The sequence below is a fragment of the Theropithecus gelada genome, chromosome 16, assembly GCF_003255815.1.
Source record: "Theropithecus gelada isolate Dixy chromosome 16, Tgel_1.0, whole genome shotgun sequence".
Classification (NCBI taxonomy): domain Eukaryota; kingdom Metazoa; phylum Chordata; class Mammalia; order Primates; family Cercopithecidae; genus Theropithecus; species Theropithecus gelada.
Window position 1 is genome coordinate 57,389,251 of NC_037684.1, and position 24,954 is coordinate 57,414,204.

Consider the following 24,954-nt stretch of genomic DNA (forward strand, 5'->3'; position numbering starts at 1 on the left):
TTTTTTTTTTTTTTTTTTTTTTTTTTTTGAGACAGAGTCTTACTCTGTTGCCCAGGCTGGAGTGCAGTGGCACAATCTCAGCTTACTGCAACCTCCACCTACCGGATTCAAGTGATTCTCCTGCCTCAGCCTCCCAAGTAGCTGGGATTACAGGCATGCACCAACTAATTTTTTGTATTTTTAATAGAGATGAGGTTTTCACCATATTGGCCAGGCTGGTCTCAAACTCCTGGCCTCAAGTGATCCGCCCGCCTCAGCCTCCCAAAGTTCTGGGATTACAGGCATAAGCCACCGCCCAGCCTTGGTGAAAACATTTAAAGCTACTCGTATCATATATATTAAGTTATTAGGCCAGGCGTGGTGGCTCACGCCTGTAATCCCAGCACTTTGGGAGGCCGAGGTGGGCAGATCACGAGGTCAGGAGATCGAGACCATCCTGGCTAACACAGTGAAACCCTGTCTCTACTAAAAATACAAAAAATTAGCCGGGCATGGTAGCGGGCGCCTGTAGTCCCAGCTACTCAGGAAGCTGAGGCAGGAGAATGGCGTGAACGCAGGAGGTGGAGTTTGCAGTGAGCGGAAATCACGCCACTGCACTCCAGCTGGGAAACGGAGCAAGACTCCATCTAACATATATGTATTATATATATATTTATATATTTTTATATATTTATATATATTTGTATATATTTATATTTTTTATATTATATATTTATATATTTTTTATATATTTATATATATATATAAAGTTACTAGACATCATTTAAAATCCTGTAAATGGTTACAGTGTTTTATCATCTTATCCAAATCCTATCTGAAAAGCCTATGCATTGGGTACATGGGTTAGGCACTATTGAAAGAGTGTTAGAGTCCTACACTCCGACACTTTCAAAATTATGAAAACTAAAGAAATATAAAAGGGTTATCAGCATTTATATGCCATGGCAGCCAAAGGGCAAGGTATTTGGTACGGAAGCCGGTGAAGAGGGAATTTGGAGGACTGCAAATATTGCAAATATTAGAGTATTAACTTTGGTATACTTGGTGCAAGTCTGATATAAAGAGGAGGTTTGTTCCGTTTTTTACTTTTCTTATTTTACAGGAAAGCACTTTCCACTGGACTGTGTCCAAACCAGCATCTGGCACCTGAGGAAGGGAGGGTTCAAACACACTGCACATGAAATATAAATAAAAGTTAGAGAATTGTGGATGCGGCAGGCCTTGGTTAGAAGCCAAATATCACAGCTGCCTTTTAAAGGGGTGTGGAAAGAGGGGATTTGCAATGGAAACGATCCCAGAATCATAATTGTAGTGGGTGTTACAAGAAGCCCAAGGAGAGTCATTTGGCATCCTATGAAGAATTAGCCAGTGTGCTCTGCGTTACAGAAATCTCTCTCTCTGTGTATGTGGTTCACTTAAGGAGAATGTCCCCACTGGTGTTTAGCTAGTGATGTTACGTGAATTGACTTGGCTATTCTGAAAATTATTGTTTTAAAATATGTATAAATGAGCCTCAACATGTATCGCACTCTGCAGAACATATTACAGAGTCTTCTCTTCAGAAATTGCATTAGAAGGCACAGGAAGTCACACAAAATACACACAGCACAAATATATACTTGTCACTTTTAAGATGCATAAATCACAGTCCTTGCTCTTTAGAAACAGTAGCACACGTGATGTAGGCCGGGTGCGGTGGCTCACACCTGTAATCTCAGCACTTTGGGAGGCCGGGGGGGGTGGTGGATCACCTGAGGTCGGGAGTTCGAGACCAGCCTGAGCAACATGGCAAAACCCCATCTCTACTAAAAATAAAAAAATTAGCTGGGTATGGTTGCATGCACCCATGGTCCCAGCTACTCAGGAGGCTGAGGTGGGAGGATCACCTAAGCCTGGGAGGTCAAGGCTTTCAGTGAGCCGTGATTGTGCCACTGTACTCCAGCTTGGGTGACAGAGTAAGACCCTGTCTCAAAAAAAAAAAAAAAAAAAAAAATTAGCTGGTATGGTGGCGTATGCCTGTAGTCCTAGCTACTCAGGAGGCTGAGGTGGGAGGATTGATTGAGCCCAGGAGGTTGAGGCTGCAGTGAGCCGTGATTGTGCCACTTCACTCCAGCTTAAGTGACAGAGTAAGACCCTGTTTTTTAAAAAAATACTACTAATAATAATAATAATTGGCCAGGCATGGTGGCTCACGCCTGGAATCCCAGCACTTTGGGAGGCTGAGGCGAGTGGATCACAAGGTCAGGTGATTGAGACCATCCTGGCTAACACGGTGAAACCCCGTCTCTACTAAAAATACAAAAAACCGGGCATGGTAGTGGGCGCCTGTAGTCCCAGCTACTTGGGAGGCTGAGGCAGGAGAATGGCGTGAACCCGGGAGGCGGAGCTTGCAGTGAGCTGAGCTGTTCTCCTGCCTCAGCCTCATGAATAGCTGGGACTACCGGTGCCCACCACCACGCCCAGCTAATTTTTTCTATTTTTAGTAGAGACGGGGTTTCACCATGTTGGCCAGGCTGGTCTCAAACTCCTGACCTCAGGTGATCCACTCGCCTCGGCCTCCCAAAGTGCTGGGATTCCAGGTGTGAGCCACCGCACCCGGCCTGAGATACCAGTTTTATTGCTGTAGTCTGGAACCAAACTTGCAATGTCTTGAGGTATGCCTGTATATAAACACACAGAAACGTATTCATAACCAAACAAGTAGGAAATATTCATGAACATTCTAGCCCGTGTTTTTGTAACTGGCCATGGGTTGTGGCTGGTATTTGAAATGACCTTTCACTATCCATTCTGTATTCCCTTTGCTTTCAGAAAGCACCTCAGCTGGCTGTGGGTCTTTTCCTGGTGGGTGACCCAAACCTTCATTCCCGAAAGGTCTGGGCCCTTGGTAGTCCTGCCTGGATTGAATCATTGTGGTTTTTCCATTACCCTAAATCACAGACCATGGTCTACTAGGACACCCTGAGGGGCCTCCTCTATTCCAGACGTATTCTTGCTCCCCTCAATTGTGGACTCGTGGTCCAATCTAGGATCAGTCACCCCAGCCAGCACAGTAACTCCCTTATCTGCCTGCTGATTAAGAGGCTGTGGGAGGCCAAACTGGCCCAGCAGAAGTGCTCACTTCGAGTTCAGTGGCACCACTGTTGGGTCTCCTGGGGAAAACATTCCTCCATTTGGAAATACGACTCCTAGGCCAGCAGAGCACGAGGTCATGGGAACAGGAAGCAAACATCTTGCTGCGAGGTCACTAGGGGTACTAGGGACTGGTGCCACTCTCATTGCCACCCCTTGATTCCCAGACCCATGAATCCTAGCTGTGGGAGAAACAGTACCCTACACTCAGTTCTGACTCAGAGCATATACTGCCTCCTGGAGAACTCTGGCCCAGCCCTGCAAGGCACTGCCACCCAGCTGGTGCTGTACTGGAGTCTTCAAAAGGCCATTCCACCATCCTATCAAACCAGCTGCTTCAAGATGGTCGGCAACGTGGTCGTACCGGTGAATTCCACGAGCACGGGCTCGTTACCATACTCTCTTTGCCGTGAAGTGAGTTCCTTGGTCAGAAGCAGTGCAGTGTGGCATAGCGTGACAGTGGGTACGGCATTCTGTGAGTCCACGGACGCTAGTTTTGGCAGGAGCGTGACGTGCAGGGAAGGCTAATTCCAATCTAGAGTAAGTGTCTATTCCAGTGAGGACAAAATGCTGCCCCTTCCGTGATAGAAGTGATGCAGTGTCATCAACCTGTCACCGGGTTGCTGGCTGATCACCCCAGGGAATGGGGTCACCAGGTCGGTGGCTGATCTCACCCCAGGGATTGGGGTCACCGGGTCGCTGGCCGATCTCACCCCAGGGATTGGGGTCACCGGGTCGCTGGCCGATCTCACCCCAGGGATTGGGGTCACCGGGTCGCTGGCCGATCTCACCCCAGGGATTGGGGTCACCGGGTCGCTGGCCGATCTCACCCCAGGGAATGGGGTCACCAGGTTGCTGGCTGATCACCCCAGGGATCAATGGCCCCATGTCGGGGGCTCAGGGTTGGTCTCTGTTGCTGGCAGATGGGGCCTTCAGCAGTGGCTGTAGCCAGGATGGCCATAGTGAGTCAAAGTCTGTGCTGTGAGCCCATGAATAACTTTTATCCCTGCCCTCATGGCCACTTTGTTCATGAGCCCACTGGGCACCAACCGTGGTGTCGGGGGCGAGAGGCGGAGCAGCACCCGGAGCACGGGTCATCCTGTCGCTTGATGATTCAGATCCTTCCCTGGTGAGGCCACCCTTTGACAAGCATTTACACGGGACACAAGTATCTTCATGGTTTGTGCCCACATACCTCTTCTCTCAGTTCCCTGGGTTTCCTTGTCACCAAATTTCCAGTCATGTTCCTTCCAAGTCCCTGACTCTCCAGGCAAATCATCAGCTACAGTCCGTGAATCGGTGTATGCTCTCACATCCGGCCATTTCTCCTTCCAAGTACAACTAACAACCAGGTGCACTGCACCAACATCTGCCCACCAGGAGGGTCTGCCTCCGCCACTGCCCTTCAGGGACGTCCAAGGAAGAGGCTGGAGGGCAGCTGCTCAGTTTTGGGTGGAGCCTGCACGTGGTATAGAACCATCCGCAAACTGGGACGTGAGTCTTCGCTTTCTCTGTCATGGGGGACTCTCCATGACGCTAGAGGTGCTGGGAGAGGGGAGGCAGGGTGGAGTTGTGGCGGGCTGGGAGAGGGGAGGCAGGGTGGAGTTGCGGGAGTGGGAACCAAAGGCCTTTGAAGCTGCTTCTTCATCTAACTTCCCGGTGCCTTCAGGGCCTGCTTGGGCCCGGTCACGTGTATACCATTTCCATTAGATGGTGAAGCACCGTGCGGCTGCACACACCCAACCTTACGGCTTTTGGGTCAGAGAACCTCCAGTTCACGACGGGCAGCTCAGGCCACATGGTAACTCCGTGGCCCATGGCTAAGCATCAGTCTCCCAGAAGGCCCAGGAGCAGACCAGAAGCTGTGTCTCAAAAGGAGAGCACTGTCCACAGGATGGCAGAGCTTTGCTCCAAAATCCTATAGGCTTGCTCTGATTCACATGTAGGCCTGCCAAAGGCTGCAGACAGCATCCCTGTCTGCCACGGTCTCGTCAAGCACCACTGGACCGGCTGGATCACGTGGCCCATGTGGAGAGCAGCTTGCATCGCAGTCAGAACCCACTGCAATGCCGTCTCTCGCTCTGGTCTCTCTTAAAGCTCACTCTGTATCAGGTCACTCTATAACTAGGTCAGGCTAACACACCCAAATGAGGATTATGTTGTCTTTAAATATCTGGACACTCAATGGCCCAGTCAAGTTGACACATACAGTTACCCATCACACACACTGACATGGGGGTATCTTTAAGATGTAGCACAAGAGAAAGAAAGGTGCAGAAGAGGTAGGAAATACTAAGCTATGACTTGTCTGGTTTTTTTTTTTTAAAGAAACAGGATCTTGGCCAGGCGCAGTGGCTCACGCCTATAATCCTAGCACTTTGGGAGGCCGAGGCGGGCGGATCACGAGGTCAAGAGATCAAGACCATCCTGGCCAACATGGTGAAACCCTATCTCTATTAAAAATACAAAAATTAGCTGGGTGTGGTGGTGGACACCTGTAATTCCAGCTACTCAGGAGACTGAGGCAGGAGAATCGCTTGAAGCCGGGAGGCAGATGTTGCAGTGAGCCAAGATCTCGCCACTGCACTCCAGCCTGGCGACACAGTGAGACTCCATCTAAAAAAAAAAGGGGAGGGGGGGAAAAAGAAATGGGGTCTTGCTCTATCTCCCAGGCTGGGGTATAGTGATATGATCATGGCTCACTGCAGCCTCCAACTCCTGGGCTCAAGTGATCCTCTCACCTCAGCCTCCCGGGTAGCTGGAACTACAGGTGCACTTCACCATGCCTGGATAATTTTTTTTTTTTTTTTTTTTTTTTTTTAAGAGACAGAGGTCTCACTATGCTCTCCAGGCTGGTCTTGAACTCCTGGCTTCAAGTGATCCTCCCAGCTTGGCCTTCTGAACTGCAGGGATCACAGGTATGAGCCACTGCACCTGGCCCCATTTGTAGTTATTTTAAGTGGTGAAAAACATGTGTACACACACACACGCACACACACACAAATATAATACTTACATATGCATGAAATAGATCTGGAAAGACATTTAAGGAATAGTAGCAGGTTGCTTGGGGAAGGGAATTGGAAGACTAGAAATAGATGCGAGAAAAATATGGAAGGTATGAGTTTAGTCCAGAAATAGTTTTTGAATTTTTGAACAAGAACTTATTCAAAGGATAAGCTACTGTAAGTGCAGAACGAAATATTTAAAAAACAGCAGGACAACTCTGAATGAAAGAGAAAAATTACCTCACACAGGAAAAATCAAATTCCATCATAACAAAGCCGTTATTTCTACAAAATGTTAGGAGAAAACGAACATTTGGATGATAGACGTTTTCTCAGTCCAGTTCATTCAGGAAATAATTGATTCCACAAAATCTGAATCAAAATGGATGCAAACGAAAAATTTATCCCATTTACTTGGGAGTTGCCTGTAAAACATTTCACTTGCAGATTAATGCTGTATTAACATTTTTTTTTTTTTTTTTTTTTGAGACGGAGTCTCACTCTGTCACCCAGGTTGGAGTGCAGTGGCACGATCGCGGCTCACTACAACCTCTGCCTCCCGCATTCAAGTGATTCTCCTGCCTTTCTAGTAGCTGGGATTACAGGTGTGCACCGCCACGCCCGGCTAATTTTTGCATTTTTAGTAGAGACGGGGTTTCACCATGTTGGCCAGGCTGGTCTTGAACTCCTGACCTCAGGTGATCCGCCTACCTCGGCCTCCCAAAGTGCTGGGATTACAGGCGTGAGCCACTGCGCCCGGCCTGTATTACAAGTTTTCATGTCTGTTTTATATTTTCCTTTTTAAAAAGTTCATATTTTGTGACAGATCCACTAATAAAGGAAATTACTTGATAGAGAAGTGCATAAAGCAGAATATGGAGGTGAGATCTGACAAGGATCAAGATGAAGAAAGAGCTATGGCAGACGTGTGGTGCAGATCTTTCTGGCACCAACTTGACCTGTAACTGTGGGAAGCCACCATTATTTATTATTCTTTCTATTATTCCTTTTATCCCTTAGCAAAGCAGGACAAGTCTGGTGTCTGGGTTTTTTTTTTTTCTTTTTCGAGATAGTTCTCACTCTGTCACCCAGGCTGGAGTGCAATGGTATGATGATGGCTCACTGAAGCCTCGAGCTCCTGGGCTCAAACAATCCTGCCACCTCAGCCTCCCAAGTAGCTGGGACTACAGGCACCTGTCACCATGCCCAGCTAATTTTTTTTTTTTTTTTTTTTCTTTTTGAGATGGAGTCTTGCTCTGTCACCCAGGCTGGAGTGCAGTGGCGCGATCTTGGCTCACTGCAAGCTCTACCTCCCGGGTTCACGCCAGTCTCCTGCCTCAGCCTCCCAAGTAGCGGGGACTACAGGCGCCCACCACCACGCCCAGCTAATTTTTTGTATTTTTTAGTAGAGACAGGGTTTCACCGTGTTAGCCAGGATGGTCTCGATCTTCTGACCTCGTGATCTGCTCCCCTTGGCCTCCCAAAGTGCTGGGATTACAGGTGTGAGCCACCGCGCCCGGCCTGATTTTTGTATTTTTTTGTAGAGACACAGTCTCACTATGTGACCAAGGCTGGTCTCGAACTCCTGGGTTCAAGCGATCCTCCTGCCTTACCTTCCAAAGTGCTGGGATTACAGGCATGAGCCACCATGCCTGGCCATTAGTCTCCACTTCCTAAACAAGTTTCCTAACTCTTTTTTGACTTCCTTGTAGAAGCGTAAGGTGCTGGAGAAAACACTATGCATTTTTCTATCTGCTTCCAACACTTTTCAGATCAGATCTGAGGATTATAACTTGTTCCTACGCGGGGCATGGTGGCTCACGCCAGTAATCCCAGCACTTTGGGAGGCCGAGACGGGCAGATCACTTGAGGTCAGGAGTTCAAGACCATCCTGGTCAACATGGTGAAACCCTGTCTCTACTAAAAATACAAAACATTAGCCAAGCCTGCCGGCACATGCCGTAATCCCAGCTACTTGGGAGGCTGAGGCAGGAGAATTGCTTGAACCGGGTAGGCAGAGTTTGCAGTGAGCCGAGATCTCACCATTGCACTCCAGCTTCAGTGAAGAAGCAAGACTCTGTCTCAAAAAAACAAAACAAAACAAAACAAACAAACAAACAAAAAACCCTAAACTTGGACAGAAGCACCTGTGTCTTCCTGGGCACAAGTTGTAAAAGCAACACGTTGAGTTCAGATTTTCTCCTGGCATAAAGCAAAATTCAGAGCAGGGAGCACGATCACAGTCCTGTGTGGGAAGATCATTCTGTGAATCGTTTGGAGAAGAGCAACGTAGGAGTCCCAAAACCAGTTAAGAGCCTATTAATTAAGAGGCCGGGTGCAGTGGCTCACGCCTGTAATCCCAGCACTTTGGGAGGCTGAGGTGGCAGGATTGCTTGAGCCCAGGAGTTTAAGACCAGTCTGGGCAATAGAGTAAGAACTAATTTCTATAAAAAAGGGTTTTAAAAATTAGCCTAGCATGGTGGCACACACCCATGGTCCCAGCTACTTGGGGGGGCTGAGGTAGGAGGATTCCTTGAGCCCAGGAGGTCGAGGCTGCAGCGAGCCGTGATGGTGCCACTACACTCCAGTTTGGGCCATAAAGAAAGACCCTGTCTCAGAAGAAAAGAGGCTCAGAGAAGACATTACTTCCAATTAGATTAATCAGAAAAGGTAAGTTTTGAAGGGCAGGAATCTTTTAAAGACAGAACTGAGCGGCATGGGTAGAGTGTTGTGAGAAGAAAAAAGAATTACTAGCAAAAGTTCACAAGGGTCTGAGCGCAGTGGCTCACGCCTGTAATCCCAGCACTTTGGGAGGCTGAGGCGGGCGGATCACCTGAGGTCAGGAGTTCAAGAGCAGCCTGGCCAACAGGGTGAAACTCTGTCTCTACTAAAAATATAAAAAATTAGCTGGGCATGGTGGCTCACGCCTGTAGCTGGGGTTGGGAGCCTGAGGCAGGAGAATCACTTAAAGCTGGGAAGTGGAGATTGCAGTGAGCCGAGATCACATCACTGCACTCCAGTCTGGGCGACAGAGCGAGAGTCCATCTCAGAAAAAAGAAAAAAAAAAAATGTGGTCCCCAACTAGCAGTAGCATCACCTGGGAAATCCAAAATGTACACACCCACCTCAGACCTTAGTCAGAAACTAACTCTGCACTCAGCAGCTTAACCACCTGGTTCTCAGTGATGGTTTGGGGCAGTCTCATGGATCTGCAGGAAGCCCAGCCCTCGCCTGGCCAATACTCTATTTATGAAGATGAACAGACGATGCTGTTACATGACCTTCACTGTGGAGACAGAAGGGAGGGACCGACAGTGCCCAGGGCTGGGCCTGGGGGACCCCATCTGGAGCCTGGGGTGCTGTTTATCGCCGGCTGCCCATCGGACCCCACGACTCATGGCTGGAGGCCCCACGCCCCCTGCCTTGTTTCCATCTGCTGCAGCCAGCAGTGTCAAGCTTTATCCCATCTGTCACACCAGCCCAGACAATAAATGTCCTCTTGTGGGGAAAGTGACTTCAGAGAGAAAAGCTAAGAGCCACTCCACCCCCACATGAGCCTGTGCAGCTGTCTGGTCTCCATTTTTGCCGGGTGGGGTATTCCATCCTGATCTGGGGCAACGTGTCCCAAAAGTACGGCTTCCAGTAAGGCTCATTAGGTCCCACCCATTTCTTCTCTAGGTACCCAAAGACCCCTCCCCCCACTTTTTTTTTTTGAGACGGAGTCTCGCTCTGTCTCCAGGCTGGAGTGCAGTGGTGCGATCTCAGCTCATTGCAAGCCTCCGCCTCATGGGTTCAAGCAATTCTCCTCCCTCAGCCTCCTGAGTAGCTGGGACTACAGGTGTGCGGCCACCATGCCCAGCTAATTTTTGTATTTTTAGTAGAGACGGGGTTTCACCATGTTGGCCAGGCTGGTCTCTACCTTGTGATCCGCCCGCTTCAGCCTCCCAAAGTGCTGGAATGACAGGCATGAGCCCCCGCGCCCGGCCAATATCCTTAAGAGGACACTTCACTTCTTCTTACAACTCCCACATATCTGTGAGGCTCCTGGGCTACGGAAGACCCCAGTCCTTTCGCAGCTCTTGATGGAAATTGTGTTTCAGCCTTCTGAATAAAACGACCACTGTTTACTTAGAGGAACCTTTTTTTTCTTTTTGACAGGGTCTGGTTCCATTACCACGCTGGAGTGCAGTGGCATGATCATGACCCACTGCAGTCTCAACCTTCCGGACTCAAGCAATTTTCCTGCCTCAGCCTCCCGAAGTGCTGGGATTACAGGTGTGAGCCACCATGCCCAGCAAAGGAATCTTTTTTGATCAACATCTTCTGAGAGCCCCTGGCCCAAGTAAGCAGATGCTTGCTAAGGCACTGCCTTCAGGCCATTAGCAAAAAGTGGGCTTAAATGCCCAGAGGTGTTCCCAGGCCACATTTTGTTCATACCAGGAGTGCACAATGATGCCAAAGTGTTAGCATTCTTGGGACTGAAAACCTCCCTCCAACATCCCCTAGGATTTTCCTGGATACGACCAGAAATCCATTCCCAATTTCTCTGCCTCCAGGCCCCGATTCTGGATTCCTCAAAGAGGAGAACATGTTCTTGGTTCCCAAAATATGCTTCCAGTGCAGTGGTGTAACGGCAAATGTTTAACAACAATAACAAAAAGGCCCTAACTGGCCAGGAGTGGTGACTCTCGCCTGCAATCCCAGCACTTTGGGAGGCCAAGGTGGGTGTATCACCTGAGATCAGGAGTTCAAGACCAGCCTGACCAACATGGTGAAACCCCATCTCTACTAAAAATACAAAAATTAGCCAGACATGGTGGCACGTGCCTGTAATCCCCGCTACTCAGTAGGCTGAGGCAGGAGAATCGCTCAAACCTGGGAGGTGGAGGTTGCAGTGAGCCGAGATTGCACCACGGCACTCGAACCTGGGTGACAAGAGCAAGACTCTGTCTCAAAAGAATAATTTTAAAAATTAAGGCAATACATTATCAGGAGTTTTTGAGCTAGTTAAGTACAGTTATTATTAAACATTACATTCTTGGCTCATGCCTCTTGTCCCAGCACTTTGGGAGGCCGAGAGGGGTGGATCATGAGGTCAGGAGTTCAAGACCAGCCTGGCAAACATGGTGAAATCCCATCTCTACTAAAAATATAAAAATTAGCCGGGTGTGGTGGCAGGTGCCTGTAATCCCAGCTACTGGGGAGCCTGAGGCAGAGAACTGTTTGAACCCAGGAGGTGGAGGTTGCAGTGAGCCGAGATTGTGCCACGGCACTCCAGCCTGGGTGACAGAGCAAGACTCTGTCTCAAAAGAATAATTTTTAAAAGTAAGGCAATAAATTATCAGTTTTTTAGCTGATTGTTAAGCGTAGTTATTATTAAAAATTACATTTTATACATTTATAATCAAATTACACTAAAAACAGGTAATGTGTGTTCAAAACTCACCACCTCCTAAAAGTTTTACTACACCGTACTCCTATCTATGCTGTTGAGGTTATTTCCATAGATTGTATCTGTGTGATAGAAACATTGTCTAACCACATACTGCTGTGAGGCTTCCCAATTCTGACTGATGACCTCGCTTAGTAGTTTGAAATCAGCCACGATGGGGATATTGACACCACTCAAGTCAGCAAATGCTATAAGTTAGGATTTTTTTTTTTTTTTTTTGAGACGGAGTCTTGCTCTGTCACCCAGGCTGGAGTGCTGTGGCCGGATCTCGGCTCACTGCAAGCTCCGCCTCCCGGGTTCATGCCATTCTCCTGCCTCAGCCTCCCGAGTAGCTGGGACTACAGGCACCCGCCACCTCGCCCCGCTAGTTTTTTGTAATTTTTAGTAGAGATGGGGTTTCACCGTGTTAGCCAGGATGGTCTCGATCTCCTGACCTCGTGATCCGCCCGTCTCGGCCTCCCAAAGTGCTGGGATTACAGGCGTGAGCCACCGCGCCCGGCCTTTTTTTTTTTTTTAGACCAAGTCTTGCTCTTGTCACCCAGGCTGGAGCACGACGGCGCGATCTTGGCTCACTGCAACCTCCACCTCCCGGGTTTAAGTGATTCTCCTGTCTCAGCCTCCCAAGTAACTGAGATTACAGGCGCCTGCCACCATCTGGCTAATTTTTGTATTTTTAGTAGAGACGGGGTCTCCTGCCTCAGCCTCTCAAGTAGCTGGGAATACAGGCGTGCACCACCATGCCCAGCTAATTTTTTTTTTTTTTTTTTTTTTTGTATTTTTAGTAGAGATGGGGTTTCACCATGTTGGTCAGGCTGGTCTCGAACTCCTGACCTCATGATCCACCGGTCTCGGCTCCCAAAGTGCTGGAAGACAGGCGTGAGCCCCCGCGCCCGGTCCGCGCATTTCCAGCACACGTTCACGCGTGTCTACAAAGCGTCCAGCCCTCACCGCGCCTTCCGGGGCCACAGGATTTAACGCCTCCTCGCCCGATGACAGCAGGAGGCGGAAAGGGCAGCGAGAATGCTCGCGCGCCCCCTCCCGGCGATCCGGAGCACGGCAGCCCCGGAGCGCGCGGCCGCTCCTCGCTCCCCTCAGGAGCGCGTAGGAGCCCCGCGCGGGGCCGAGACGCGAGAGCACGCGCAACGCTTCCTGGGAAATGTAGTTGGATGTCGGATTGGAACTACAAATCTCTGTACTCACCGCGCTGCAGCCCCGACCGTGCGGGCGCTTTCTGGTGAATCTGAATCTCGTTTGTCTGTGACATGGGGAAAGCTGTTCAAGCCCAATTCCATTTTCACAAGAGGCTTTCTTTTTGGAAACACGATAGCGCTGCCGCTGATGCGCGCACGACGTCTCTTGCGGCCGCGGCTTCCTCTTGCTGCGAATCTGCCGTTGCAGACGGTGGCTAGTCTCAGGGCCCGCAGCGTGACGCTTGTCGAATCTGCTGCGGGGGGAAGGACGCGAGGGTTGCTTGGGCAGCGGCTGTCATGGCGGCGGCCGCCCCCAATGCCGGGGCTTCGGCCCCTGAGGCAGCGGGTTCCGCCGAAGCTCCGCTGCAGTACAGCCTTCTCCTGCAGTACCTGGTGGGTGACAAGCGTCAGCCCCGGCTCCTGGAGCCTGGGAGCCTGGGCGGGATCCCAAGTCCAGCCAAGAGTGAGGAGCAGAAGATGATCGAGAAGGTGATGGAAAGCTGTGCCTTCAAGGCTGCGCTGGCCTGCGTGGGAGGTGAGGCCGGGCGAGTGGGATGCTTGGGAGGCTGAGGGCCCGGACGGCAGTGGGGATCTCTGCAGAGAAGACCACGCGCCTGCGAGGCGAGGGACTGCGGGCCTTGACCTTGACCACAGCCCCACCTCGTTCCGTGAACGTCACCTCTCCTGCCCCCTCAGCTCAGCTTTCTTGATGAAAATTGCATCAGAGGATCGGTGCTGTGGTTGGGGCCTAAAAGTTATTACATGACATCCTGGCTCACACGGTGAAACCCTGTTTCTACTAAAAATATAAAAAATTAGCCGGGCATGGTGGTGGTGGGCGCCTGTAGTCCCAGCTATTCGGGAGGCTGAGGCAGGAGAATCGCTTGAACCCAGGAGGCGGAGGTTGCAGTGAGCTGAGATCGCGCCATTGCACTCCAGCGTGGGCGACAGAGCGAGACTCCATCTCGAAAAGAAAAAAGTGATGACATGGGTGACTTCATTCATCCGTTCATTCTCTTGAATTCGCTCATTCTCTTAAATCCTTCAACAAATCGTTCCTAAGCAACTATCACGTGCCAGGAGAGAGAGACAAGAGCCTGGTCTTCACGGGGCCCGTATTATACTATGTGGAGAAGAATGTCGAGCAGGAACTCTGCAGAGGAATGATGCAGACATATGGAAATGCACATGCAGACGGCGCTAGGGCAGCGGTTGCTTGAGGTTTGAAAAACTGAAAGACCACTGTGACTAGACAGCAGCAAGCAAGGAGAGACGAAGTCTGCACTTGTCCTTCTACGTTTCCCTTAAGCTTTTTGGAGATTTGAGAATGTACGGTATTCCTTCTGTGTGCAGGGTAAATAGGTTGGCTACATTTGCAGATGAGTTTAAGTCTCACTGAGAATGAAAGACATTTAAGAAATGAATGTAGTGAGAATGTCAATGAAAACAAGTGAAGTAGGAAGAAAGGTCTTTTTTTGTTGTTGTTGAGTAAGACCATAGGTGAGACTGGAGCTGCGTCTTGAAGGATTGAGAAAATACAGGTAGGCAGAGTGGGTGCGGTGGCTCATTCCTGTATAATCCCAGCTCTTTGGGAGGCTGAGGCAGGTGGATCGCTTGATCCCAGGAGTTCGAGACCAGCCTGGCCAATATAGCGAAACCCCATCTCTACGAAAAATACAAAAATTAGCTGGTATGCACCTGAGAGCCCAGCTACTCGGGAGCCTGAGGCAGGAGGATCTCTTGAGCCCAGATGGTTGAGGCTGCAGTGAGCTGTGATCGAGTTACTGCACTCCAGCCTGGGTGACAGAGCAAGATCCTGTCTCAAAAAAAAAGGACCGGGCACAGCGGCTCATGCCTGTAATCCCAACACTTTGGGAGGCCAAGGCAGGCGGATCACGAGGTCAAGAGGTCAAGACCATCCTAGCCACATGGTGAAACCCCGTCTCTACTAAAAATACAAAAATTAGCTGGGCATGGTGGTGTGTGCCTGTAATCCCAGCTACTCGGGAGGCTGAGGCAGAAGAATGGCTTGAAACCAGGAGGTGGAGGTTGCAGTGAGCCGAGATCACACCATTGCACTCCAGCCTGGCAACAGAGACTCCATCTCAAAAAAAAAAGGAAGAAAATACACTTAGGCAAAGGAGAAATGTTATTTCAAGTTTGGGGTTGAGTCGGGGGGAGATTTGGGCGTTTTGCTTACAGGCATTAGGGCAGTAGTTGATGTTTTTTACAAAGAGTAACAAGAGGTAATGAACATGGTGAATTAGGATAGAGTATGGTGAAGGAAAGAAAAATCTGTAGATGAGAAGGCCAGAGAGGAAGTTTGTGAGACTGAAGCTTCATGAGGGCATGGACTGGGTGTTTGCTCCTCACTCCGCCTGACCCTAATAAATCACTGATAGAGTTGTTGAAAGGATGAATGGGGTCTTCATAGTGCTCCACAGTTGAAGTGATGAAGGCCCCGGACTGGGGTGGTAATTGTGGACGTAGGCAGGGAGGGACTTGACTTGCAAAAGTAGGATGAAAGATTTTGCCGTGTTTCATGACTGACTGGTTATAGGAGGAAGCAAAGAAGCCGTCAGAGGTGCTCCTAGTGTTTGGAGATGGCATGACTGGAAGGAAGGAGCTGTAGGCAGGAAAGTCTGGAGGGGAGGTGCCCATGATTGTATTGAACTCATATTGACCATGAAGCCATGAGAGGGCATCCACAGGGACATGTCCAGCAGGCTCAGGAAGGTCAGATGTGGAAAACAGTGTGGGATTTGCCATTAGGTAGCTGTGTGGCCTTGGGAGAAGTTGCTTAACCTCTCTGAGCCTCAGTTTATCTATAGAAAGGAGAGGCTAATAGCATCTGTCTCACTGGATTATTGTGAAGAATGAAATGAGGCTGTGGCATATCTGGCATGTGGTGCTCAGTAAAGCATTACTGTGAATGTCACCGTGGCCAAGAGAGTGATTTGCAAAGTGGATAGCTGAACTTGAGGGTGACTAGTTTACATATGAGAGAGTGTAGAGAGAATAAGAGGGTTAAAGATGGAATCTTTGGCCGGGCGCGGTGGCTCAAGCCTGTAATCCCAGCACTTTGGGAGGCCGAGACGGGCGGATCACGAGGTCAGGAGATCGAGACCATCCTGGCTAACACGGTGAAACCCCGTCTCTACTAAAAATACAAAAACCTAGCCGGGCGAGGTGGCGGGCGCCTGTAGTCCCAGCTACTCGGGAGGCTGAGGCAGGAGAATGGCGTGAACCCGGGAGGCGGAGCTTGCAGTGAGCTGAGATCCGGCCACTGCACTCCAGCCTGGGCGACAGAGCAAGACTCCGTCTCAAAAAAAAAAAAAAAGATGGAATCTTGAGAAATGTTAGGGAATGGAAGAAGAAATCCTAGAGGAGACAGAGAAGATGATGTCAGTCAGACAGACCCTGGATTGTGCAAAACTCTCCACCAGGCAAGTGGAGAGTTTGAGTGGCAAGAGGGGGGTGTCCTTTGCACCAGTGGTCATCCAAAAGTGTGGCCCTTCCAGGATGATCCCAATACAGTAATCCCGAAAACATCCAAAGACACCTTCATCTCTGTGTTTGCTTCTAGGATTTGCCTTAGGAGGTGCATTTGGGGTGTTTACCGCTGGCATCGATACGAACGTGGGCTTTGACCCGAAGGATCCTTACCGTACACCGACTGCGAAAGAAGTTCTGAAAGACATGGGGCAGAGAGGAATGTCCTATGCCAAAAATTTTGCCATTGTGGGAGCCATGTTTTCTTGTACCGAGTGTTTGGTAGAATCTGTAAGTGTCTCTGCCTTCTGAGAAATCCTTGCTGGGGCCGCCATTTCATGACTTTTAAAGAGAAACTGCTCTTTAAAAGTTATTTGAAAGTTGTTACTAGAAAGCAGATCAGAAGCATCAGATACGTTCTAGGTTGAACTTCCATAAAATAGTCTCTAATGCAGACTTTTTGTGTGTTTACAGTATGGGCTTGCATTGTATTTTACTTTTTGTAGGCTAGAAGGTAGCTAATGATTTTAAACATGAGACTTACTGGAGAGCCCCTTGAAGAAATTTTGATTACATTTCAAATGCTGGACTTGGTTTCAGCACTCCAGTGCCACCTGCAGGAAGCATCTATGAACACATACTATATATACACACACGTATATATACACATAGTATGTATATATACATATATACACACACACGCTGTATACTTATGAACTGTATCTTTGAGAAAGATTAGGTTTCCTTTGGGCAGGGACTGAATGAGCTAACTAGCAACCCTGTGTATTCTTCCTTAATGGTCCCGCTTGGCTTGTTTCTTTGGCTCTAACATGTACTTCTCCGCCCACAGTACCGGGGAAAATCAGATTGGAAGAACAGTGTCATTAGTGGCTGCATCACTGGAGGAGCCATTGGTTTCAGAGGTTAGTAAACGGCTCTCGAATGCTTTTCCTTTGTGGCCTTGGACAACGTGCTGAGGTTGTCATTTCCAAACACACGAGTGCTCCAGGGACACTTGATCTTCTTCCCCTCTGACAAATAAATCATGTTTGTTTCTGTGTTAACTCGGGTTTGGAAACTCGCTAGGATCTAGATTAGGGTTTCTCATTGTTGGCACTATTGACATTTTCGACCAGATGAGTCTTTGCTGGGATTGGGTCTGTTTTGTGCATTCTGAGATGTTTAGCAGTACCCCCGGCCTCTACCCACGAGATGCAAGCAGCATCCCTGTCAGTTGTAACAACTTTTTTTTTTTTTTAAAGAGACCGAATCTCACTCTGTTGCCCAGGCTGGAGTACAGTGGCATGATGTTGGCTCACTGCAACCTCCACCTCCTGGGTTCAGGTGATTTCCCTACCTCAGCCTTCCAGGTAGCTGGGATTACAGGCACCTGCCACCACGCTCGGCTAATGTTTTTTTTTTTTTTTGGTATTTTTTTAGTAAAGACCGGATTTCACCTGGTCTCAAACTCCTGACCTCGTGATCTGCCTGCCTCAGCCTCCCAAAGTGCTGGGATTACAGGCGTGAGCCACCACATGTGGCCAACATTTTTCTCAATAATTCTAGACAATTGTCTGTTTTAATTCTAGACAGAAATTATAACAGTAATATCTTTCTGCCCTTGGGGATTCTGATTTTTACCCATTGAATGCTAAGTACAGATATTCTAGAAATATTAGATTATCAGCTCTAAAAAAAAAAAAAAAAGAAGAAGAAGAAAAACAATTTGCTGCCACTTCTCCCTGTTGGCATGTCCGTTCAGAGTGTGGGGGAGGGCCTTGGGGACTTGACTTTCCTAGAAGCATCAGTGTTTTATCACTGGGCCACTTTCCATCTGTCATGCCCTGACTTACCCAGAGCAAAAAGCTGGTTTTCTCATCTTCTGAGGGACAGGATGATTTGCTGTCATGAAACTGGTTTTGCTCCTCAGGCACCATTAATGACTGACCAAGTAACTTCTCTGCCGGTCGTCCCATGGCTCAGCTATGCCACGGCCTCTTTGAGAAGCTCCACTGTCTTAAGGACTGCTTTGATCACCTTCCCAGGAACTTATTCCATAAACAAATCAGGGTCAAGGCCATATGCTTTCATTTGATTCCAAGGGCTGCTTCTCTTAACCAGTTTCCTGCCTGTGAGGGGCTGTTTCCCTAAGACTAGAAATACCCTTTGAAGGAGAAAAGCTAAACAAATGTAGTTAGATAAAGCACACTGGATTAGATCACATACACTGCTTCACTGATGTCTTCCGGAGCGGTGATCGCTTGAATGACTCGCAGTGCTTAAGCTTGTTTCATGGCACCTGAGGGTGTGCAGACATTCCACGAGTGCCTCCTGACCCAGCAGGTGTCACTCACCACAGGTCGTGTTCTTTCTGTTTGTTTGACAGCTGGCTTAAAGGCTGGGGCCATTGGTTGTGGAGGTTTTGCTGCTTTCTCTGCTGCGATTGATTATTACCTCCGGTGAGAGTCACTGCCTGTGGGGAAGGACGATGCCAGCTCTCCATAGCAAGCCCAGGCTGCTCTCTGGAGGACAGTGTCCGGACCACACCAGGGCCTGGCTTCAGGGCCCGAAGACATTCGTTTCCCCTCGTGTCACTGGTATTCTGAGGGAGCTGCCTGGCTTCTCTGCCTCCAGCCTTCGGGGAGCCACACTTGGCTGCTCCTGGACTCCAGCCAACCTTCACAGAGGACGTCCCATGCCGGATTCTCTCAGAGCAGATCGGGAGACAGGATGTTGACATATAGGAATTCAGCTCCACAAAGCTTCAGGCCTGACCACAGCTGGCCCTCTAGGTTGTTTGGTGTTGTGGGCACAGAGGTGGCAGTGTCTCTACAGGAACCCGGGAAGCTGTTCTACTTTGGAACTCCGTGCAACTATCCGTCTCGAATACCAGGGCAGGGCAAGGCGGACTGACGCCGTCCAACCAATTATCTCACTTGTTTTGTGTTCTGCCATCCTTTTTTTAAAAAAATACACCCCCACCCCCCGCCGCACACACCTTACAGTTCAAAAGGTTGGTTTATTTCTATTTTCCAATTCCCTAATTCTAAAAACAGTGCCAGGTGGCCCAGAGATACCATCTGAAGGGAAAGAATGGCAAAGCTCCGAGGAGGCTGGGGATGGGGAGGCTGAGGCAGGGTTGCTAGAGGACTGTGTCATCCTCACCAAGATCGTTACATCTGCCAGGGCCTGCCTCAAGAAGCCCAGCCCAGCCTCTTCCTGGGATACACTGAAATCCCATCCATGAACTCGTTGGGCCCTCCTGTGCTGGCCGAGAGGCACACACTGGCTTCACAGCGTGACTGCTGGACCAGGCCGAGCTCGAGGTCACACGTGAAGGGCCCTGCTGTGGTCATCTTGGTGACTCGGTCACAGCAGCTACTGGCCAAGATCAGACGTCGCTGAGGGGCAGTTCACCACCACTCTCGTTCTCCAGTGTCAGGGAAGTGTTTTAACATGTCGTGTTTTCCACTTGACCTTGTGGTATTTTTCTTGGACTAGTTGTGTGCCATGGGTTTAAAAACAAAAAAAAGCCGTCTACAGTTGGGCTTCAGCACTGCTGCCGCTTTACCCTGGTGCTCTACGGGGGAAACGGCACTGATGGAGTCAGGCCTTTGCTCTTGGGAGGGGCACAGGCAGGTAGCTTGGTGGGGGCCACACAATTCTGGGCACCTTCAGCCCGTGGTAACGAGTCTCCTTTTTCCTATAATACAGTTAATTCCTCTGCCCTTTTTCTGCCTCCTTCCTCATCTGCCCCGTCTTCTAGCCCACACACTCTTAACCAGAGTTCAGACTCAGCTTACATGGCCTGGTGGCCCGAGTGTGTGTGTGTACACATGAGTGATGTCAAACCCAGCTGGTAACACCTTCCTTGGGTCATGTTTGCCATTTCCTTGGAATATGAGCTCCTGCTCAAGGCTCATGTCCTTTTACGGTGAATTCTATATAATGCCCCTCCCAGTCTCACAGCTAGGAGGCTTCATCACTAGGCCAGTTGGACCATTCCCTAGAGCTCAGAACAAACTGTTTCCTCTACTGTCCCTAAATACAGGACACCTGCAGGCACTCTGAAGCAAGGGCAGACACTTCTACCTGGTACCTGTCAAAGTCCTAGGAGGCCTGGCATCTTCCATCTTTCAGTCTAGCACGTGGGAGCAAATGCAAGAAATGCTGCCTGGAAAGATGAGCTCCAGGGCTGTCAGTAGCCATCGGTTCCGTAAGCCAAGCATTGTCCACACCACCTATTCGCTCGAGAGATGAATAGTTTCCTGTTTTAGATGGCTGGGGAGCCAGTATGAGCTCATAAACCAAACAGCAATTTTCAGAGACATCTGTTCCTGATCTTCAGAATAAACTCAGTGTCCAGTTGCTTCGGCTGGTGGGAGCCGATATTCATGCCACTGGCTCACCCAAAGGGAGGGTAGGCCCTCGGAGACCCAGCTTCTCTGACAAGCAGATCAGACCAAAAGGCTGCCTCAAAGATGTGCCACTTGGAAGGAAAGTGTAGAGAAGCATTTACATCAAAGAAGATGCTTCCTCTCCAGTGGACAACGTCATGCCACTTTCAAGGCACACCAATGGCCAGGTCCCGGGTGGGACATTTGTACTGTAGCAGCACATGGCAAAGGTGAGCCAGAAGCAGCCTGGATGCTGGCTGATCTGGAGGCCTTTCTGAAGAGCAAGGAGAGGGCTCAAGCCCACCTCCCTGCAGCTCTGCCCCAGCCCCCATGGGCCACAGGGAGGCTCAAGGGGAGTGAATTAGGTAAACAGATTCCTGGAAACTCGCATCTGGATGCAGCTGGAAGAGTTAAATATTTAGATTGGTGGCTTCCCTGGACCACTGCGAACACAAACATCCACACACCAGGGCTGAGTTTTGTGCAAATGTTGGGGCTTTGCCTTTTTTATTAACATTTTCCTCTCACGTGGTTTACATCAATTTATAATAATCTACATAAGTTGAAACAGAACATAGACAAAAAAATATATCCTTACCAACTTATTAAAGTCAGATATTCATGACAGGTCCCATCCTACCTGTGTATCAGCAGAAACTGGCAGCCATCAGCCATTGCCCAGCAAGGACAGGCAGACCGGGGTTCCTTAGCCTGACTCCTGCTGGGCACCGTGACTGGAGCTTCCAGGCTGCACAGTCCCTGCTCACAGGAGAACCCTTAGCGTGACGCCTGCCAGGTGCAGTGACTGGAGGTCCCGGGCTGCACGGTCCCCGGCTCACAGGAGACCCCGCTGGGTGTTTGCTTGGTGCAGTTTAGTCCAGGTCGGGCACCTGACCCTCCCCGCTCTGGGGGTGGGATTTATAAATATGAGCCTTTGCGTTTCTCAGCCTTTGCAGCCTTCCCGTAGCCTGTTCTCATATTGCCTCAGCAAGCTTGGGGCCGTGGGGCTCCCTGAGGCTGAGATGCGAAGGTGCCCAGTCTGGGCCGTGACTCACTCTGCCCCTTCCTGTCCATCGCTTTGGAAGCAAGCAGGAGCCTTCTGTGCCACACACCGACACTCGGATGCCAGGCAGGGACCTCAGGAAGGGCCAGGCGCTGGGTCTTTAGACTCAAGTTCGCTGCCTGTTCCACGGAGCACGGGCTCCTTACAGGCAGCTGATGGTCAGGACTTCCTTCCTCTTGGGCATGTCTCCTCCGTGCACAGAATATTTACTGTTCTGCCCAAGGCAACAGGAGTAAATGGGATCCAAAAGGGCTCTGCCCCTCACTGAGCAAGTGCTACAGTGTTAGGGCCAGCACACCCTTCTTTCAGACTCAGCCCTGAGCACAAGAATGGGAACTGAGCTCCCCAGTCCTGAGGGCCCAGAAACGACGCTCTGCCACACAGAAGAGCCAGCAGCTTAACTGTGGCTGTAACTCAAGCCCCTGGAGCCGAGTGTGCTCTCCTAGGCTGAAGGCCCGAGGCTGGCAGCCACAGCTCGTATGGGAAACTGCGGTGGGAACACACCTCACTCCTTCCTAGGAAGTCTCCAAGTTGGGAATGGAAGCTTCGGGTCCCTACTCCCTGGCGGGTGCCTACAGCACCAACAAGGAGGCCCCAGCAGAACCCAGCCCCGAGAGGCAGCTGTCTGATTCCCCACTCTCCCCACAACTTCTGGAGTTCCCAGCGTTTACCCAAAAGGCTGCGTCCAGAAGCTGGGGTGGCAGCACAACGGCTGTGGCCACCGTGGGCCTGTGCCTTTCCTTCCCAGGTCTTGAAGGACCCGTGGCAGTGCTTGGCTGTGGAGAGTGTGTAAAATCTAAGGCAAGAGTACCACGAGGTCCTGCGGTACCAGGGACCTCCTGGCTGCAACCTGCCTGGCCTGGACACCTGCTTCAGCCACATCAGTCACCCTCCAGGAAGCCTGGCCCCACTCGAAAAGCCCCCACAACTTGCTCCTAAGAGCTGTCCCGCCCGCGACCCGGGACACGCTGCGTGTGCGTTCCTCCCCCGTTCAGCCCGTCCCCACCTGAGACCCGGGACACCCAGCGCTGCTTGTGCATTCCTCCCCACTTCAGCCCTTGGTGTTTTCTCAGCAGGCTGACTGCCTCCTCCCCCACTCTCTCCTGACCCTCTGGCTATCTCAATAGCAGGTCACTTGTGAGTCTTTACACTCAAAGGAAATAGAACAGCAGGGAAGGGAACTGAAAAGCAGTAGAAGAAACAGTCAGAGATGCCTCACTGATAGGCAGGAGGCTGAACAGGTAAACCCCAGAAGTGGAGATTCCCAAACGGAAAATTCCAGAAATGGGTGCTCCAGCTCTGTGCGAAGCTGGGGACGAGTGTGAGTGTATCTCCTTGTCCAGCATTTGCACAGGCAGCAAGGCAAAGCAGGTGTGCTCCCAAAGGCGGCGGTCGAGGAGAGGCCGGCAGCGGCAAACGGCAGCACCCAACAGGCCACCACTGTCCCCGCCACCCGGGGCCTCTTCAGAGCTTTCAAGGTGATGGAGCGAAGACCGAGGGTGCACATGCATGCAGGCAGGCCGGGAAGGAAGAGCGGGTGGAGGAAGACAGGGGAGGCTGCCAGGAGACCGCCATCTGGGAGCAGGGCCAAGAGAGAAGCTGGCAGCAGTTACACAGCGCAAAATAAAAGGCCTTGGGCTGGACTCAGGAGGAAAGAAAATGCTGGAGGAAATGAAGGAACAAAGCGGGCTGTCTGTGTGCCCACGCCGGGCCGGTCACTACCTTTTCTGCATGACAAGTGTACATCAAACAATTCCCGAACAGCACGGAGCATCAGACACAACTAGAGGTACAGAGGGCAGGAGGTGGGAGGCGGTGGTGAGGCTGGGGCTGGGCAGCCGGCTTTGTACAAGGTGGCACAAAAGACGGACGCATTCCAGTTCTGGGGAGCTGGCTTCCCTCGAGTCTGGAGCGCTGGGTTTGGGAGTTTTCTATTGCAGTCTTTCAAGTCTGGGCTGGGCCCCGGGCTGGAGGGGCCGGCTCCACCCCCTCCCCGCAGCCCCCCTGCCTCGGGCTACACGTCGGTGGAGAAGTACAGTGTGTTCCGCTTGAGTTCTGCGAAGGAAATGGGGGGGTGCTGCAGGTAGTAGAGGAGGACCTGGACCTGTGGGGAGACAGGAAGGCAGAGGCTGGGCTCCCTGTCCTTGGCCGTGCGAGAAGACGTGGTCCTTGCTGGCTCCAGCCTGCGTTGCCCCTCCCACTCCCTAGACTGGCTCCGGCCACCTCCCCTTCCTGGGCAGTCCAGGTGTTTGCCTTTCTGCAGCCATGGAAGGCGCTACAGGGCAGAGGGTTGCGGGGGCCTGGGGCCACTTCCCCAACCTGGCCATAGGCTTCCGCTCTGTCCTGAGGCGGCCACAGTCTGACCCCTGCTCTGGGTCTTGCAGGAATCCCCAGGGAGGCCTCCTGCCCTTGGAAGCAACCTCAGAGCTTCCATGTGTGAGGACAAGGACCCAGCATCTCCCCCACCCCTGGGCTTGCTTTCTGAGACCGAGGCCCTCCTGAGAATGCAGCCGGCATCTGAGACAGACATTCTCTGGGCCCTGGTCTAGGTTCACGCATTTGTTTTGGCCTGGGAGGGGCAGAAGTGTCTGCAGTCCTGCCTCCCTGGTGACACCCCACAGCCCATCAACCGAGCTTCCCATGAGGGAAGAGGCGTGGAGACTGAGCTGTTCTCTCTCCTCCTGAGGGGGCTTCTCTCACCCTCTGCCAGCCATGGGCCTGGGCGGTGCTGGAGGGCCAGGGTACCTGCGCCATGACGTCATGGGACCAGAGTCGCCCTCTGCCAGCCACGGGCCTGGGCGGTGCTGGGGGGCCGGGGTACCTGCGCCATGACGTCGTGGGACCAGATGTCGGCAGCCGAGGTGACGTGTGCTTTGCTCTCCACTTCTGAGGGTCTCAGTAACGTGGGTCCAAACACGGTAGCCAGGTTGTGAAGTGACATTTTGTTGATGGGCTCCTTCTCGGCAACCCTAAAAAGGAGAAGATTTCGGGGAAGAAAGAAGCCCTTTCTCCGCAGCCACTCGGACTCCGGGACACTTGGCCTTCGCTGTAGGAGCTCCTGAAGGACTCCTGGACGGGGGTCACCATCTCCCTCTCCTAGGAGTGGGGACCTCCCCCGGGGGAAGGGGACTCATTCGGGAGAGCAGGGCCCAGCCAGGTGCCGGGTTCTGTGCTGACATCTCCAGCTGCTGGGCCCCCGAACTGACGGTGAACTGCCAGA

At 51.0% G+C, this 24,954-nt stretch overlaps 2 protein-coding genes across 6 annotated transcripts in view; one reads left to right on the forward strand and one right to left on the reverse strand.

The window, feature by feature from the left end:
• The first annotated feature begins 12,394 nt into the window (after nt 1-12,394).
• Nucleotides 12,395-19,788, forward strand: TIMM22 (translocase of inner mitochondrial membrane 22). Its single transcript, XM_025363598.1, has 4 exons — nt 12,395-13,317; nt 16,369-16,565; nt 17,125-17,197; nt 18,661-19,788. Exons 1-4 carry the CDS (start codon nt 13,080-13,082, stop codon nt 18,735-18,737), a joined length of 585 nt encoding a protein of 194 aa, XP_025219383.1. The 5' UTR covers nt 12,395-13,079; the 3' UTR covers nt 18,738-19,788.
• A 1,356-nt stretch (nt 19,789-21,144) lies between these two features.
• Nucleotides 21,145-24,954, reverse strand: part of ABR (ABR, RhoGEF and GTPase activating protein) — a 223,968-nt gene continuing 220,158 nt past the window's right edge. For all 5 annotated transcript variants that reach the window (XM_025361130.1, XM_025361131.1, XM_025361133.1 and 2 more), the window contains 2 exons: nt 24,556-24,703; nt 21,145-23,838 (listed from right to left, as the gene is read on the reverse strand). In XM_025361130.1, the coding sequence (XP_025216915.1) occupies nt 23,749-23,838; nt 24,556-24,703 (238 nt within the window). In that variant the 3' untranslated portion in view covers nt 21,145-23,748. The remainder of the gene's footprint in view (nt 23,839-24,555; nt 24,704-24,954) is intronic.